We start from the raw sequence: 17,922 nt of genomic DNA on the forward strand, positions 1-17,922 counted from the left end.
TTCTGTGATATGCTACATTGATACAAGCATTTCCCTCTCTTCTAACTGAATTGCCGAATGGAACTTTTCTAAAGCTGAATGGGATCTATACAAGCAGCTGACATTACTGGAAGAAAAGCAGGACCAGTAAACATCCATAAACTTGGCAGTAGAGTGTATATCTATCCAAATACTACAAGCAGTGGACCAAATGATTTCAAAATTTACTAAGTTGCTCCTCATACCAGCTGGTGTTGAGGTTTCACAGAAAGATTGCCATCTCTTCCTGTCATGAGCAACAGTTCTGACCTGTCTCCAGGCCCCTCCCTTCTCAGCCAGGCTATTCTGGATGTATCTTCCCATTTCAAATGTGGCTTCCCTCTTGGTTGTGCTCCAGAGGGTTTGGTTTCCCAGGCTAAACATGGAAGCCAGTTGTCATCCAATATGACAATGTGGCCACACCACCGAAGTTGGGCTTCTTGGATCTGCATTCCATTTAATGCAGCCCATTTAGTTTGATTGCAGACTGATCTGGTGTCTGATTTTGATCTTGTCTTGTCTTCTGTTTCACTCTACGCTGTCTTCTGACGCTTGTCTTCTGTTTCACTCTACTCTGAGATAAGGTACCTTATCTCAGCAGCCTGCAGTAGGCTCTGATGCTGAGAGGAAAGGATCCATGACTCACAGCTGTATGTCAAGGTTGGTACATAGGTGGACTTGTACACAGTTAACTTGGTCCTCTTGCTCACCTTCTTGCTGATAAGCCCTCTGTTAATGGCATGGTACAGGCATCCTGAGGCTGCAATCCTTGCATTTAGCTTTTCATCTATTTGGTCATAATCGCTGATGTTAGATCCCTTTTTTTACAAAAAGAACACTTTGCCCTAGTTCTCTCTGACATTGAAAAAGCCTTGATATGGTATAATGCGAAACCTATACTATCTGGGACTACATGGACATCTGCCACAGTTTATCAGAAACTTCCTATGTCACACTCATTTCAAGTTAGAGTTTGCAACCACTTATCTTCTAATTTTATCCAGGAAAAAAGGAGACACACAATGTTCAGTGCTAAGTGTTACTGTGTTCAATATAATAATGAATTCAATAACACAGGACCTACCACAAAAAGTATCCACTATCCTGTATGCTGATGATTTCACTATCTTCTGCCATTGCGATCCCCTGATATGCAAATAGTGAAAAGACAGCTGCAAGGTGCCATCAGCAAAATTGCTGGATGGTCCCAAAACAATGGTTTTCATCTCTCACCCTTAAAAGACTGTTGGGATACACGTCTGTAAAAAGTGTAACCTATATCCAGACCCAGAACATTGATAGAAAATGAAATCATCCCAATGGTTCCTAGTGTCAACTTTCTTGGTGTTGTAATTGACCAAAAACTTACCTTCCTTGAACATATTAAAGCACTCTGGATTACTTGTCTTAAGAAGCTAAAAATTTTAAGAGTGCTCTCTGGCATTACATGGAGAGCTGACCATTACACGCTACTGCATTTGTACCATGCATTAATATGGTCATGTCTAGACCATAGTTCTGCTAGACCATGCACTTTACATTGACTTGATCCTGTACACCTGTGCTCTTTTTCTTACTGTACGTCACCAGTTCAGAGCTTATATGCCAAAGTAAATGAAACCTCCTTGGATCTATGCAAACAAATGCTTTTGTTACACTATAGAGAAAAACTCAAAGGGAAACTGAACCACCCAACTTGCAATGGACTTTTCTCTTCCGAATGGGAAAACCTTTACAGAGCATACACATTTACAAATCTGTCAACAGGGATATGCTTTTGCTCACTGCTCGCTGATTGGCAACTGGACTTTGGTAAGATAAAATCTACTGCCTCTTGTATAATCCCATATTGGATGTATCATATACCGCTGCATGACCTTTCATTTACAGCATGGGGAAAACAACTTATCCCAACAGAACATACCGCAAATTCATGCTACATTGAGAACTCAGCATGCACAATACACACAAACCTACATGGATGGATCTAAAACTGACAGTCGTGTTTGTGTGGCAGCATCATTTCCCAGCATTATCATAGCCAAGAAACTCCCCACTGAATGTAGCAGCCAGGGCTGTGCAAATGGGGGGTTGCACAGGATGCACCACACCAGGGCCCCCGATTTAGGGCACCCCAATCAATGGAGCCATCAAAGTCTCAACATAAATAAACAAGGCCTCTTAACTAATTTTGGATCTGGGCCCCCCCAAGTTCCTTTACACGGCCCTGGTAACAGCTATACTGTAGAACTCCGTGTTATTCACTCAGCCTTAAATTTTATATATACAGACTCCATTTGGTGCTATTTAAGCTATACAGCAGAATACAAAGAGTGATAATTGTTTACTCATACAGATCTAGAATACCCTGACTAAGTTAAATGAGAACAAACAACAAGCCCTCTTTTGTTGGACCCCAGGTTAAGTTGGTATTGTTGGAAATGAATGTGCTGACCTAGCCTAAAACTGATACAGATCCCATAGACTAATCCTTTAGTACACCAACCTCAGACTACAACTTCATTATAAAGAAGTAATGTCTTAAACCAGCATTTCGCAAACATTTTTTAGTCACGGAACACTTTTCATCTCACAATATATTTACGGAACACAAGTTTAGCGGGATCCAAAGAACCGTTTGCTAATATTTTATTACATACGACATACTGTGCATCAGGAGCATCTTTATTTCCAACACGTGTAAAGCCGAAATTCAAATAACTGTCATCATACTTTCGTTTTGGTCTTTTATTAGTTGGTTCCTGTTTTTTCACTTCGGATTTTTGGGGAACAAAAGGCTGCATTTGTTCATCCTCACTTTGAAGTGTGACAATATTGTGTTCATCTTCATTGAGCACAGTTACAACACTAGAAGTACTTGCTTCTCATTTTAAACTTCCTTTTTTCAACCACAAATCCACGGTCATTTATTTTAATAATAATATTTCGAAATACTGATAATTATCAAAAAAAAATATTTATACAAGGAAGCGAGTTTAGTTATGATATCAGTTCGCTTCCCCCTCTCCCTCAACCTATGAACTCCAGTCTAAATCGCATACGAATGGCATATTGGATCACTATGTTGCTACCTTTTCATAGATGCCATTACCTCTATGCATACTTTCTCTATGCAAAAGCTCACCAAAATAAAGTGTTTCGCAGTCTATTTGATTATTAGCCCATGCCAGTATATTAATAACTGAAAAAAAATTGTTAAAAATTATAATGATACAAAAGTGGTCTATGTTACAAATATGCAGAATTTATTTATATTATTTTATTTTTTAATTATTAATTACGATTTTTCACGGAACACTAGTGTACCACAGAACACAGTTTGGGAAACGCTGTCTTAAACAATGACAACACATCTGGCAAAGTTAAGTCAATAATAAGCTACTCCGTATAAAGAAATCTCAAACCATCGATATCCAGTACACATCAGATACAGAGTAGTAATACACAGGGCCTTTCCTGGCTCCTTGGCCACCTGCATGCAGCAAGTATTTGGTGCCCCTTTGCATCATATTTTTAAAAGGAAAAAACTTTTAGTTTTTACTAGTAATATGAACACAATGACACAAATTTAAATTAAATTTTACTGAAACTGATACACTAAACCACATAATAATCCTATTCCATACATAATTCTTGAAGTGTCCTTCTGCCTGTCTGTCCACCATTCTATTTTATAAATCGTTTGACTTAAGAGAAATAAGGTAAATTTTGTTTCTACTCACTAGGACTTTAGGAGATCCCAGGAAAATTATTCTCATTTTCGATTCCAGAAGAAAATTGTGTGTTTCCAAAATAATAAATGTAAAATTTGATTTTTCAACTTGTGGCATCATTTTCTTTTGCAGAATCAAATTACCAATTATTAACTAATTACAATGGGATATGATATGCATCATTTTAAAGAAAATTCCATAAATATTTCTATTTTTGTTGTCAAATTTTTAGTTTTGATTCCAATTCCTTCATATTATGCAAAACTACTTGAAAGTTAATCGAAAAAATAAGATTTTGGGTTAGCATTGAATTATCGACCAATACCATATTGAAGTGTGCTCAAGATCTACATTACTGCCTATGAAAAAGACCATAAAAATTGGCTTGAGGATTATTAATAGATTTTTTTTTTTTTTTTTTTTTTTGGAATTTTGAGATGCTTGTTCGGATTAGAACAACTTTTATAGTTAGAAATTTATTTTATAATATCTTTAAGCAATGCCATTCTTATTGACTCTCTTACAAAAAATGCAGTATAATCAAACTTAAGGAAACATGTTTGTTCATTTTGGATATACAATTGTAATTTTTACAGATTTCATTCAATATTTATGACTGAGAATCATGAGATACCGTATTAAGAAATCATTAGGTGAAGGTATTATGAATATTATGTAATAATAATACCTTCACAAATGTATGGAATAAAATTCCAGTAAAACGATTATGGAGTTTCAGGGTTCTATTCTCACTGCATACATTCTTCGATACAATTAGAAATTCTTATTCTTATACAATTGTATAAATTCTTATACATTTCTTACAATTAGAAAATTAGTTATGATAAAACATAATTAGTAGGAACATGTATTGAACTCTTGTCAAGAGTTCAGTACATGTTCCTACTAATTATTTTTTATCATAACTAATTTTCTAATTGTAAGACATATAACTCTCACAGAATAAAAATTAATTCATATAATGAATGTAGTTTACTGTTTGTGGTTCCTAGGGGTATGTGCACCTGTGTTTTAATTTAAAAAATATGCCTTTTAAAGTAGAAAATAATACAAATTTTAGCTCAGAATTTTTTTATTTCAATTTCAATAATTTTATATGGGTGCACATTATTAGCATTGCCATTAATAGAGGCATATGATGCAAGAAAGCAAGCTTATATAGCATCAACCAAAAAAAAAAAAAACCCTTCCCATTTCACCTATCCATCCATTCCAAATGTTTATCTAGTTCTGCCTTGAACTTATTTAAGTTGCCGACCTCCACTACACCATATGGAAGTTTGTTCCAACTATCAATCACCTGCTGACTAAATGCAAATTTCTGAACATCTATTCTACAGTTGTCTTTCCTAAATTTGAATTTATGTCCTCTCAGGTGAGTAATCTGAGCAAGAGAAAGAATCCCATTAGCATCGAGTTTGCTCAATCCATTCAAGGCCTTATACACCTCAATTAGATCACCTCACAGGTGCCTAGTCTCCAGAAGCTGCAATTTGCATAATGTAAGCCTTTCTTGGTAACACCAACCCATTGTTCCACTCGCCAATCTTGTTGCCCTTCTCTGTACTCATTTCAGCAGCTCTACATATTTCCTAAATTGAGGCCTCCAGACCTGTATATGGTACTCAAGGTGTGGCCTGACCATTACCTTATACAAGAGGACAATCATCCCCTTATCCCTGCTAGCAAAATTCTTGTAAATCATTGACAAAACACCATGAGCTACTCTTGCAGCCTTTTTTGCACTGCTCAGAAAACTTCATATCTGACTGCACAGTTACCTCCAGGTCCTTTTCATTCTCCACTACCTGAGTGTAGTACTACACAGTTGATATGTTACTTTGGGGTTACTGCTACCTATATGCAGTACTTTACATTTTTTATGTTAAACTTCAGTTGCCATCTGGATGACATTATGAAGTAGCCAGGTGCGGAAGTGTAATACTTCGCAATATTATAAAATTTCTGTTATATGTAAATGTGACTTAAGTGATCTAGAGCAAAAATTAATTTCATAATTTAACATTATATGTTTCTGTTGCATTAACCTCGATCGCATATAGTATGCTAGAATTAATATTGATTGAGATCAGTGAGCTTTACCATATGGTACTGCAAAAATTGCTTAACTTTTAGCCAAGTGGTCAGTTAAATTCAATAGGTCCAGGGAAGAACACTCTCTCAGGGGACTCCACTGATAACATTAGTCCATGAAAACTAGTTTCTATTGATAACCATTCTCTGTCATCTCCCACTCAACCATCCTTTTATCCATTGTAGCAACTTGCCCTTAATTCCATACTACTGTATGGCATTAAGGGCAATTTTTACAGTAATCTTCCATGTACCACAGTATCAAGGGCTTTCCTGAAATCCAGGTATATGATATAAAAATGATTCTTTGCATCCAGTTCCTTTGTGACCACATCATAGTATCCAATCAGATTTGTAAGACAAGACTTTTCCTTAACAAACCCATGCTGTGTCTGAACTATAACTGCAGTCATGTCTAGATGAGAAATTTTTATGAGTCCTTTTCACAACGTGGCTAAGTTAGTCGGTCTCAGGTGAAGGTAGCATGTTTTGTTTTTCCTGTTTTTTGTCCAGCAAAACAAAATCAACCTTAGAACACATGCAATTTACAGACAATGTACACAGAACAACACGGGCTTAGTTGCCGATGCTCCTAAAACCCAATAACAACAACAGACTCTCGATTTACCAGGATCGGATTAACTGGGACACTTCAAGACTTCAAATAAAAAAAAAAAAAAACAACCAGAAATCATAAAATTCAAGTAATAACTAGAATAGGTATAAACAGTTATTTTGCAACTTGTAAATAAGCGATAAGAACTGCCGTTATAAGTCGTCATTGGAAGATTAGTGTACCTATTATCTTGTAACCCCTGCTGTCTTCACACCTATTGCTAAAAAAAAAAAAAAAGAGAGACCAAATGTTTAGTTTGATTTAGTGCATCGTGTCAATTGTTGTGTTCAGTCGCACAGCAAAAGGGCAAATTTTGTTTCTTTATTTATGTCAGGAATGTCGGAATTTTTTTTTTTTTTTTATAGTAACTTTTTTTTTGTTTAGAAACTGCGAAAATGATGGGCAAATGCAAGAGTTGTGCTTTCAAATTAAACAAAACTGTGCATCCATTAAATCTTTAAAGAACCATTATAATGTTGGTAACCAAACCATACGCAAAATAAAGGGAAGCTATTATGTTTAAAATCGACATTGAAAAAATAAAGGGAAGCATCGTATTGGAAACGCGAGTAGTTGTGTGGTAAGTTTTTTTTATCTATCACCATATTTTTTACGTAGGTTGCTGAACATTTTTTGATACAGTAAGTCTCTGACTTACGCAAGTACGGATTTACGTAAATTTCTTTTCACTCAATTTTTTTTTTTTTTTAGGATTGTAAAATTTAAAACAACAAAAAAAAAATAAATAAAATAAGCAATCAATAATGACGATCACGGCACGCACAAATTGCACAAGTGAGATACGGAGTAACAAGCAAAAAATAGGAAAGAAGAGAAGATTCCTACAAATTATTTATGTTTTTTTTTTTTATATGACTGAAGATTCTAGTGAAGGGGAGACACATTTCACACAATAACGTAAAAACACACAGAATTCTAGCTATGGTTATTTTTACAAATGCAATACGATCGAGTTTACTACCCGTTTATAATTAAATGTACTAACTGAAAAGCCCAATAAACCAGAAAGTTCAAATTGTTTTTATTGTTTTATGGTCATGACCTCCAGAAATTTGCTTTAGTAAAATGTGAGCTCAAGTGGGGTGATAATAGTGAGTTTTCGCCTTAACCCTGTGAAGTTTTTTACAGAAAATTTCATTTTGACCGTTATCATGGTGCTGACTAAGAGAGCGCAGCTACAAGTAAATCTACCAACAAAAGGAAAGCGATCGATTTGGATCAGAAAATGAAAATAATAAAATAAGGATGTGGTCAAACAATGGTCAAACATTAACAAGTATCGCGCTAAATTCATATTTGTCAATAATAATATACATTAGTTGCAATATGTTACTAGTCATTCCTGAGTTACATAAAACTCGACGAAGTAAGAAGTCCTGGAAAGTATCTCTTACGTATGTCGGAGACTTCTATATTTTTGGATTAACCGGGAAATCGATTATCCGGGATTTGTTTTTTATCATCTATCCCGGAAAATCAAGAGTCTATTGTATTTTACAATAAAAACAATATATACTGTTTGTTGAAAGTGAATATATTAACCAGTCATGATTTACCTTTTCGTCGTTTGCGAATGTCTTTGTATAATATATACACTTGAAAAAAAGTCCTTTTTCATTCGAAGAAAAAATGAAACATTATTCCTTGTTTAGGTCCAATTTCCACCAACTTGTCTATCCACTTTCTTGATAAAATTTTGGGCCAATGACCAGAATCCTTGATGGCTTCTATGGGAATGTTTTCATCCATTGCTTCTGATTTTTCACCTTCAATAGAAGCATAATTTTCTTGCTCCACTATAAGTTGTCCCATTACTTTATCGTCATCAGAAATTTGGTCCAATTTATTACTTTTTTCTGCATGTGCTATAGTTGTAGTACTTTTGCAGTACTTTAACATACTTGTCTTTCTGTTCTTTTTTGATATTCTGCTCGACTTCATTTTTTCCTTGGAAACTTCTTGCCTGGGTAATTAATCCAATAAATTTTTTTTTAATGATTTTAAAAATTAATATTTAGTGTATTTTGCTCTAAGATATTTGAGTAATTTTAACTGATTCTTTTATTTAATTAATGAGTTGAAAACACTTGCCTTTATTATTTGCACTAATCATAAAATTTTACTACTACCTGATTTACTTCCATTGGGGGACATACTTACCCCAACAAGTTTCAACAAATAAATTCTATAATTTTTACTCTATCCAGAGAGCTCAAACTTGCTATAGCCATAATTGTTTCCTTTGATTTTCCCACTTCAATTTTCAGAAATTTCTATTCAATTTCATGCAAACAACAAAAATGTGATATCAAGTGTGCATTTTTTAAGCCATTTTCAGTAATTGTTTTCACCCCCGCCCTAACTAGCCTAGGGCTCATGAAACATGATACTCTGTTTGTTGTTTTAGTGCATGCACACCTCTGTTTACAAAAGGGAGTTTAGTTTGCATGGCGTGAGAATGTTCTGCTCCGATATTGCATCACAATACCAGAGCAGAAAGCTTTATTGAGAAGGCAGGGAAAAAAAAAAAAAAAAGACACGCAGGCTACTGTTTCTTGGCATAAGAAACAAAGAAAGAATTACAACAATAGTTTTAGATAAAGAAAAAAGACTATATTCCTTTCTTCAATTTTTTTTTTTTTTTTTTTATGAAAACCCCAAGCACGAAAGGTATCAAAACCTATAGTACTTAGTACCGTGCATGGGTTGAAGGAGAAGTATGGGGGGGGGGGGATGCCGGAAACTTTGCTCTAGAGACTAAACATGGGTTTCACCACTTCAAGCCTCCAATAAGCAAAGTGGTGGTATTGTACCGGTTGATGAGCGTCATCTACCACCTTTCAGTTTTACTAACACAAAATCAAGGAAATTCATCTATCAGAAGCCACACTGGAAATGGAAAAAACTGATGTAAAACTGATCACTACAATGCACATTTGATAAAAACAAAAATGTTTGGTTTATTGTAATTGTTTTTAGGGAACAATATTGGTACAGCACATTTTGTGAATGTATATTTGATCTATGTATATTTGATCAAGAAAATATTTTTATTGATAGCTGCATTATAAACTTTGAAAACTTGTGCGCAAAAGAAGAAAAAAAAACATCTGCTGTGAATAGTGGATTGTATTTTGAAATGTGTATTGATCATAAAACTGCAGTATTTTCTAACAATACAAAACTAACGGATTACGGCTAATGGATTGTTAAAAAAGTATTGTTAGAAAATATTTCAGTATTTCCTTGGTATGCATTTGATGTTATCACAAAGGGAGAAATTATTTTTTAGTACACAAGCCGAATTCACCATCCAGGGTCATATGCTGTTCGAAGTCTGCATTTCCTGTTCGAAGTCTGCATTTCCTGTTCTGAGCTGCAATAAAAAAGATATACCCTATTGAAAAACAGATTTAATCCCTATCTCTACTTTTGTTTTTACTGTGGGAAGGTTATTTCACACAATCAAAGTGGTGCCTCCATAGCCAGGTGGGCAGGAGCAGCAGTGTGTAGCACACGCTTCTTGATTAGACCAGGGTTCGAGCCCGTGACCACCAAATACGGAGGATTGCTGAAAGGTCAGGGAATGACCACTGCATATCCCCGGAGCAATATGGCCTTAGTTGCTAATGCTCCTGAAAACCTAACAACAACAATCAAAGCCCATGACTGCTAAATGCAGTGCTGTTTCTTGTATTCTCTGTCTGTCTTGGGATCTCCTCTGACCGTGTGGTCACCCCGGAATATAAACAGAAAATTTATTTGTTGGAATGTTGCCCACCTGGCACCAATTATCAAATCTTTTACTGCCCTTCTAATTTACATTGTGTTCAGATAATCTGCTTTGGGAAAATTCAAAAGTGCTACATCAATTAGGAGAAAAAACCGTTTCCATTCCCCCACCATAATCAATTACTTTAAATACAATAAAGGACTACTACTGATTGATTTTACTGCAAAGAACTTTCCACAGTAAAACATCTGTACAAGACGAAAACATGCAGTCACTCAAAAGAAAGTAACTGTAGTCATTTGCATTCAAGGACAAGCTATTCAGCGATGTTTGAAATTTATAATGCAGTTCACTTGCTAATATTTCCAGAGGGATTATTGACAAGCACATGTTAGAAACGGAAAAAATGTTCTCCAGTACCCACACAATAACAAATTATTTTATAACTTATAATACAGCTATTAATAGAAATGTTTTCTGTAAATTTTGTTAGAAGATCAAATATACATCCAGCAAACATGCCGTACCAATATTGTTGCCTGCAACAATTACAAAGCAAAATATCATAACAGCAATAATGCAAATTTTTGTTTGAAAGCAATAATGCGCAACTTTTTCTTGTCCAAGAAACAGCTGCTCACTTTTTTTTTCCTCTCTGTATCACCTTGGTAACAGTGAAATAACCTTGGCTGAATGTCAATAATTGCTTTGTGTAAGTTTTGTTTTAGTCAGCGGTGCGGCAATGACACAAAATTTAAACACAGTGACACGTTTTATAATCACCTTGATTATAAAAGATTGTAATTACCTGCTTGTTTTTTGTGGTCATAATTACAAAAATTAATATTTGATCGTACATTTTTGCTGTTTTTGCATTAATTAATTGTTTTTGCTGAAATTTAAAGGAAATCAAAGAAATTACTTATGTAATTTCTTTGATTTACTTTAAATTATGTATATTGAGAGTTTCAATTTTGTAAATTGAGTAGAAATTACAGAAAAAAATTAGTTTTTTTTAGGGGAGAAATTTTTAAGTTAGGGTTAAAAATTTAGGCTTAGGGGACTGGACCAAGATCGGGCTAAATTAATAAAAAAGTTAGCGATAGAAACGCTTTTCTAAATGATAATATTCTGTCTTCTCACACGCCATGTCTACACATCTTGTATTTTAGTCCTGATTGAATCCTCCCTTGCACAAACACACGAGGACATTGTCTGCGACTTGGCGCTGCAATCATTTAATACAAATTTCGCACAAAGTATACACTTAACAATCAACACAATCATACATAACACGAAAAACAAAATAGTTAGGGCTCCTATTGGTATAAAATGTATTCGTAGAGGCTAGTGCTGGTTTTCAATTTTTATGGTATTTGCTGCCCTTTTGATTTGCCACCTGCATGTTGATCACGCATTCCCCACGCTTTTGAGCGGCTCTGCATGCTAGTCTGACTGTGGATAGGCCACACACACTTAACACATCTTTATCTGCTTGTGGCCACCAATCCACCACAGTGGATTGGTGGCCACATCCAGCATGCATTGATTGATTTCCCCATCTACAATAGTGACCGACAAACTATGTTTGCTTCATTTTCCATGATGAACACCTCTCTCAGTATTGCTCACCTCCTAGCAGATACACCACACATGGCAAAATTTTTTTTTACTTTCCTCAAATAAATATAATCCTACAATGCAGTCTAAACTTCAGTTTGGACTGTGCCAGACCAAACTGAAGGGTAAAACTGTTCATGTATGACCCACTAATGAGAAGTACACAAAAAACTTAAAGAAATGCATATATGCAAATTACAAAATTCTAAAAAAAAAAAAAAAAAAAAGCTGTATTGCATAGCCATGCGAATGCAAGAAAGTAAAGTAGGATAGACTTGAAAAAAGCACAATTATATAAATGATAGCCGTACATAAGTGTTTTTTTAAGTTTAGGTTACCCAGCATAAATTAATTATTTAATTAAAATAATTAACTTATGTTGACATCCATTTTAAGGCCGACCGGGCTAGCCGAGTGGGTAAAGTACCTGCCCGGCAACCCAAAGGTCGCGGGTTCGATTCCCGCCTCGGGCTTGGATCAAAGTACTGCAAAAACCTTGGGAGGTGCAATATGGCCACAGAAGCCGATGCGCCAACAACTACCAAATCAAAAAAAAAAAAAAAAAAAAAAAACATCCATTTTAATTAGAAAAGAAAAAAGTTTTGCTTGACTACATAATTTTTAATGGAACATATTTCACATGATAACAAATTTCTTTGGTAATCGCTTCAAATGAGTAAACAAAGACGTAACAGTTTTTTTTTTCTTTTAAATGGCACATATTTATAAAATGACTCATTACCTTCATAATAAATTGAATTGGTCTTTCAAATAACACTTTCTCATTAGAGAAATTCTTTTTTGAAGTAGAGGCTGAGGCAACTCATTCATGAAATGTACCATTCACACATTTTAACCTACTATGCTTGATTTCTAACTTCCAAATCATCTTTCTTTGTTTTAGCATCCATAATTTTTTTTCATGTATTGCTCATTACCAGAAAAGTTTTTTACCAGAAAAGCATAATAATGCTTTTCTGGTAACAAAACAAAGGATACTCTGTGGAAATGGTAGCCTTCCTGTCAGTGCATCCATATGTGAAACCTGAAGACCAGTTATATACTGTATTAATGAGAAAATGGTATGGGAGAATAATGGCTAGTTGTATTTTTTAGGTCCTCGTAAACCTACCAAATGGGCACCACTTCCACCTCCACGAGCACCACCATCTCCTACAAAGCCAACTGTCACTACAACTATTGCTACAAGGAGACAACCACGTCCACATACTCCTCGATATACTCCACAGCCAACAGATCAGCCAGAAGGAAAACAGCCAACTTCTTTCCCTGAAACATCCAAACCTGGATTTCCAGATACTTGTAATACCAGTTTTGATGCTATATCTGTTATAAGAAGAGAATTATTCATCTTCAAGGGACGGGTAAGAATTAAAACATAAATTTAACCACATAATTTATATTTTATGCAATATAAATGCCCACCTTTTTTTTTCCAAATTTCAGTGTACTTTCCTGAAAATTCCTCTTAATCACATTTGAATGCACATATGAGGCATGATCAAAAAGGTCACGGACTCAATTCATATCTTGAAATTGTGGCATTGTAACAAGTTGCAGCTATCAGAGCATGTTTGGTAACTCATCTAGACATATGATAATGAATGAATCACTTATTTATCTAAAGTCAGTCTGAATTAGCACATTGAATAGAAGGTGTTTTATGTTTTGTTTCTTTTTAAAATGAGCGATTTTAGTAAAATTGCATCAAATTTTGTTTCAAAATTAGGGAAAAGTGCAATAGAAATCCAAAAAAATGTCAAAACAGATTTTAGAGAAGATACTGAGTATCATTCAAAGACTTTAAATTTGCAAACTACTGAAAATAAAGAGGACTGCTTGTCTATCAAAGGGGGCCCATCTTATGGTGTTCGTGTGCCCTGAGTATGCTTCATTTGGAGGCCTAACCACATTATATAAAACATATTAAAATTCCCCTGCATTAAAATTAATTTTTTGGTTTTAAAGAAATTCAAAAGCATTTCTATAAATTTGGTATTGAAGTTATTTACACAACACTTATTCTAGCACTAACTTACTCACAGTATGAACTTTGTGATAACATAAAATAACAAAAAAGCTGAAGAAAAAATTTATCTTAGAAACCTGTATTTAAAGGGCCAAAAAAGCAACAAAACTCAATCAAATACATAGAACTTTATTGTTGAATAAAATCAATTCAATTTGAATTATTTTGTCAGGTCCCTATTTTTTTTTATAGGCCCTAGGTAAATTTTGCTGGTATTTAAATGGTTTGTGTTAGGGCTATAAGGGTTTCCTGGGGCATTGACCTTGGTGGGCACACATGCCAAGTGGAAATGGCTTGACAACTTCACCCATGTGTCACAGCTGATTGATTGTGGAATGTTGTAGTTTGAACAGCATGCTAACATCAAGTTCTTCTTTAAATTTGGTGGCAATGAGGAAAATATTCAAGTGACTCAGTAACACTGTGTCTGTCTTTAAATTGGAAAGTATGCTCCAGAGATGCTACAAGCATTACAGAAAGTTTATTGAGATGATTATTTTAAGAAAACAGCAGTTTATGAGTGGCTTAATTGGTTTAAAAATGGACAGGAAACACTGGAAGATGAACCTCGCAGTGGATGCCTTTTGATGTCACGAAATGACGAAAATGTCATGAAAGTGAAGGAACTCTTGCGAAGTGATAGGTAATTGAGATTGCTCTTGAAGCTGGATTGTCTGTCAATCCTGCTGCACGATCTAGAGCTGTGTTGCATGTGTGCAAAGTTTGTTCCGCGCTTGCTGTTGGATGATCAAGCAGACTGCAGGAAAGCCATCGCAAGTGATTTGTTCAAAAAATCTATGCAGGATTCGAGCTTCCTAAGAAAAGTGGTCACCGAGAATGAGAGTTGGGTGTTCGGCTATGTGGAACCATTTGGATGGTTCCATTAAGGTGGAACCATCCAAATGGCACACAAAAATGTCCCCACTGCCCAAGAAGTCTCGTGCAACAAAATCCAATGTCAAAGTCGTGCTGATAATTTTTTTTGACAATGAGGGCATAGTGCACCATGAATTTGTGACCAGGGGAAGAAGCATTACTGCGGCTTACTACATTGAGGTTTTAACATGTTTGCATGAGAATGTGAGACAAAGACTACCTCAAAAATGGAAGAATGGGTGGATCCTGCACCATGACAATGCACCCAGTCACATGGTGATAGCAGTTCTTGGCTGCAAAAAATACCAGTCATGTAGCCTCCCTACTCCGCTGACCTTGCACAGTCCAGAGTCTGAATTCTGACTAATCCGAAACTGAAAATGGGGCTTTGGGATTGTCGTTCCTCTATAGTACTAGATGTCATTAAAAAAAAAAAAAAAAAAAAATGCCAACGCGACCTTACATGCACTAAAAAAAACATGATTTTAAAGAATGTTTCAAAGCTTGGGAAGGCGTGCGCGCGCAGAAAAAGGTACTCTTAAAGGTGATTAGGTTAGTAAGCCCAACTGTTCATTTTTTGAATGCACCTCGTGTATGTGTGTTTTAAGTTCAAATTAAACCAAACAATAATAATTAAAGTAATGAATATGAAAATAATAAAAAAGAGATAACCAGGCAAGAATCAGAGGTCGCTGAGTAGCTATATCCACATGCTGCCCAACCAGAATACAACTTAAAACTTAATTACAAAATGGAAAAGCAAAGTTAGAGATACAAATGTAATTTAAAATGCAGTTGCAACAAAGAATAAGCAAGAAAAGTAAACGGATGAAATGAAGGATAAAAATGTTGCAGAAGAAAATTGTATCTACATTAATTTCTATAACAATTTAAATGAGTTAAAAACCAATTAACTTTAAATTTTGTCTGGTGCCACCTTGGTCAAAATTTATTTGACTATAGCCAGTGGTTGGCTTTTTATTCATCTAAATTTATTATAGATATGATTTCCTTCTATACCATACTTATTTATTTCATTTGAACCCCTCCTTGTTTATTGTTTGTACTTCTGGATAAAAGTATAACCTAAAAAAGGTTATATTTGCATCTGCATATTAGTATTGGCAACATATAAGGAAGCAAAATCTATACAGAACTAGTTTAAAAAAAAAAAAAAAAAAGGCCTTTTTTACAATTAAATTTTTCTGTTTATACTCCAGCACGACAACCAATTCAGTAGAGTTTACAATAAATCGTCAATTGAAATATTTATCATATTTAGTAGTCACAGGCTTGAACCCCTGTCCACTTAAGGAATGCGTGCTATGCACTCTCGCTCCTGACCACTCGGTTACGTGTTTCATTTCTTTCAATAATTTATCCAAACCTACCTTAAATTTATTCAAACTACTTGCCTCCACCAGCCTCCACCATTAGTTGGAAGTTTATTCCATTAATTGATTACTCTTTGGTTTGAACAGATGTGTGAATTTCCACACATCTGTTCTGCAACAATCCTTTCCCAATTTAAATTTATACCCCCCCTTCTTTGCGTGTTTCATCTGAGGAAAAGTTGAGATGCCATCAGCATGTGTTTACTTAGTTATTTCTAAAGCCTTATATACTTCAGTTAGATCACAACACAGATGCTTCATTTCTAGAGACTGTAATTTACAGAATCCCAATCTTTCTTGATCAGAATATCCTTTTGTATCCTCCAATGAATCTTGTCTCTCTTCTTTGCACACTTTCCAATAGATCTATCTTCTTCCTAAAATCAGGTTTCCAAACTTGTATCCAGTATTACAGATGTGGCCAACCAGTGTTTTATACAATGGGATAATCACTCATTGGCCCTATTGGCTTTAGAATTTTACAGAATTCCTGTATATTATTGACAGAACCCCATGGGCTTTTCCAGCAACTACTTTGCATTGCTCTGAGAATTTCATGCCAGATTGTACAATTGCCTGTAGATCTTCTTCATACTCCATTCCTCAAGTTTGGTACCAAATGCATGGCACAATAAGTCTCATGAAACAAAATTCAATGTCAGAGTTATGCTGATAATTTTTTTTAACGATGAGGGCTAAATAATGTTTGGGGTTTCCTGCAAGTGCATTTATCACTATTAAACCTCAGTTTCCAATCTGAATATATTAATCCCAGGGGCTTACATCTGGTGAGTATGGGCTTGGCACACCCAGGGTCCTGAGTTGGATATCATCATTCTTCTCTTTCTTGGTGATTCCCTTCTCTCTCTCTCTCTCTCTCTCTCTCTCAGGGTAACTCGGAAATTTTATTTTTTTTTGGTTGGTTCAGCATAAGCCTCAGGCTTCCTTGCACTATATGGCTAATAATAATAATAATAATATCTAGATCTTCTTGATGCGCATACCCTAATCATTGTCATTATCCACCTTTGTATCATCAGAAAACGTAGACACCAAACTTGAAATATTGTAATTAAAGAATTGTAATATATTAATATGCCAATTCTATTCTAAAATTAATAATCATTAATAAATATTAAAAACAGTACAGCCACTCCCCAATTTATGTAAGGGTTGCGTTCTGCAAAACTCTACGTAAGTCGGAATTTCCCTAAATGCTTATGCAGCACTTGCAACTATGAGTGCTGAATTTGATTGAAGCAAAAAAGAAATGTTCAATGATATGTAAATAGATTTATTTATCTCACGCACAGGAAAAATTACAAAAAGAGAGAGGAGACAGGCATAATGTCAGCAAGGTTTACCTTTCTAGCATCGTTGCCAGAATTAACTCTCCAGTTGATAAGCATGCCACTGTGGAAGTTGAGGGCTGTGGAGATTTAGAAGGGGTTTTTCCCAGCACATCACAAAATTTTCTGCAGCTGCAGAATTGGCACTAGTGACTTCACCGCATACTTTAATGTTTTGGTAACCAGCACGATGCTTGAACCTATTAAACCATCCGTTGCTTACCAAGAACTTGGCTTGGGGTTCACCGTACTTATCCTTAATATCTTCAGAAATACTTCTTGCTTTTGCTTGAATGGCCATTGGACTCAGGGGCACTTGCTTCTGAATCTGATTTTCCATCCATATTATTAATAGCTTTTCATCTTCGATAAAGCACCTGAACACTGTTTTGTGAT

The 17,922-nt window shown here is 35.2% G+C and overlaps 1 protein-coding gene across 1 annotated transcript in view; it reads left to right on the forward strand.

Moving 5' to 3' along the window:
* LOC150085866 (matrix metalloproteinase-2-like) overlaps positions 1 to 17,922 on the forward strand; it is a 426,755-nt gene that overhangs the window by 341,327 nt on the left and 67,506 nt on the right. Inside the window, exon 5 of the mRNA XM_090373545.1 lies at positions 12,974 to 13,242. Coding sequence (XP_090229671.1) covers positions 12,974 to 13,242 — 269 coding nt within the window. The remainder of the gene's footprint in view (positions 1 to 12,973; positions 13,243 to 17,922) is intronic.

The sequence above is a fragment of the Mastigoproctus giganteus genome, chromosome 5, assembly GCF_048544385.1.
Source record: "Mastigoproctus giganteus isolate SK-2022 chromosome 5, ASM4854438v1, whole genome shotgun sequence".
NCBI lineage: Eukaryota > Metazoa > Arthropoda > Arachnida > Uropygi > Thelyphonidae > Mastigoproctus > Mastigoproctus giganteus.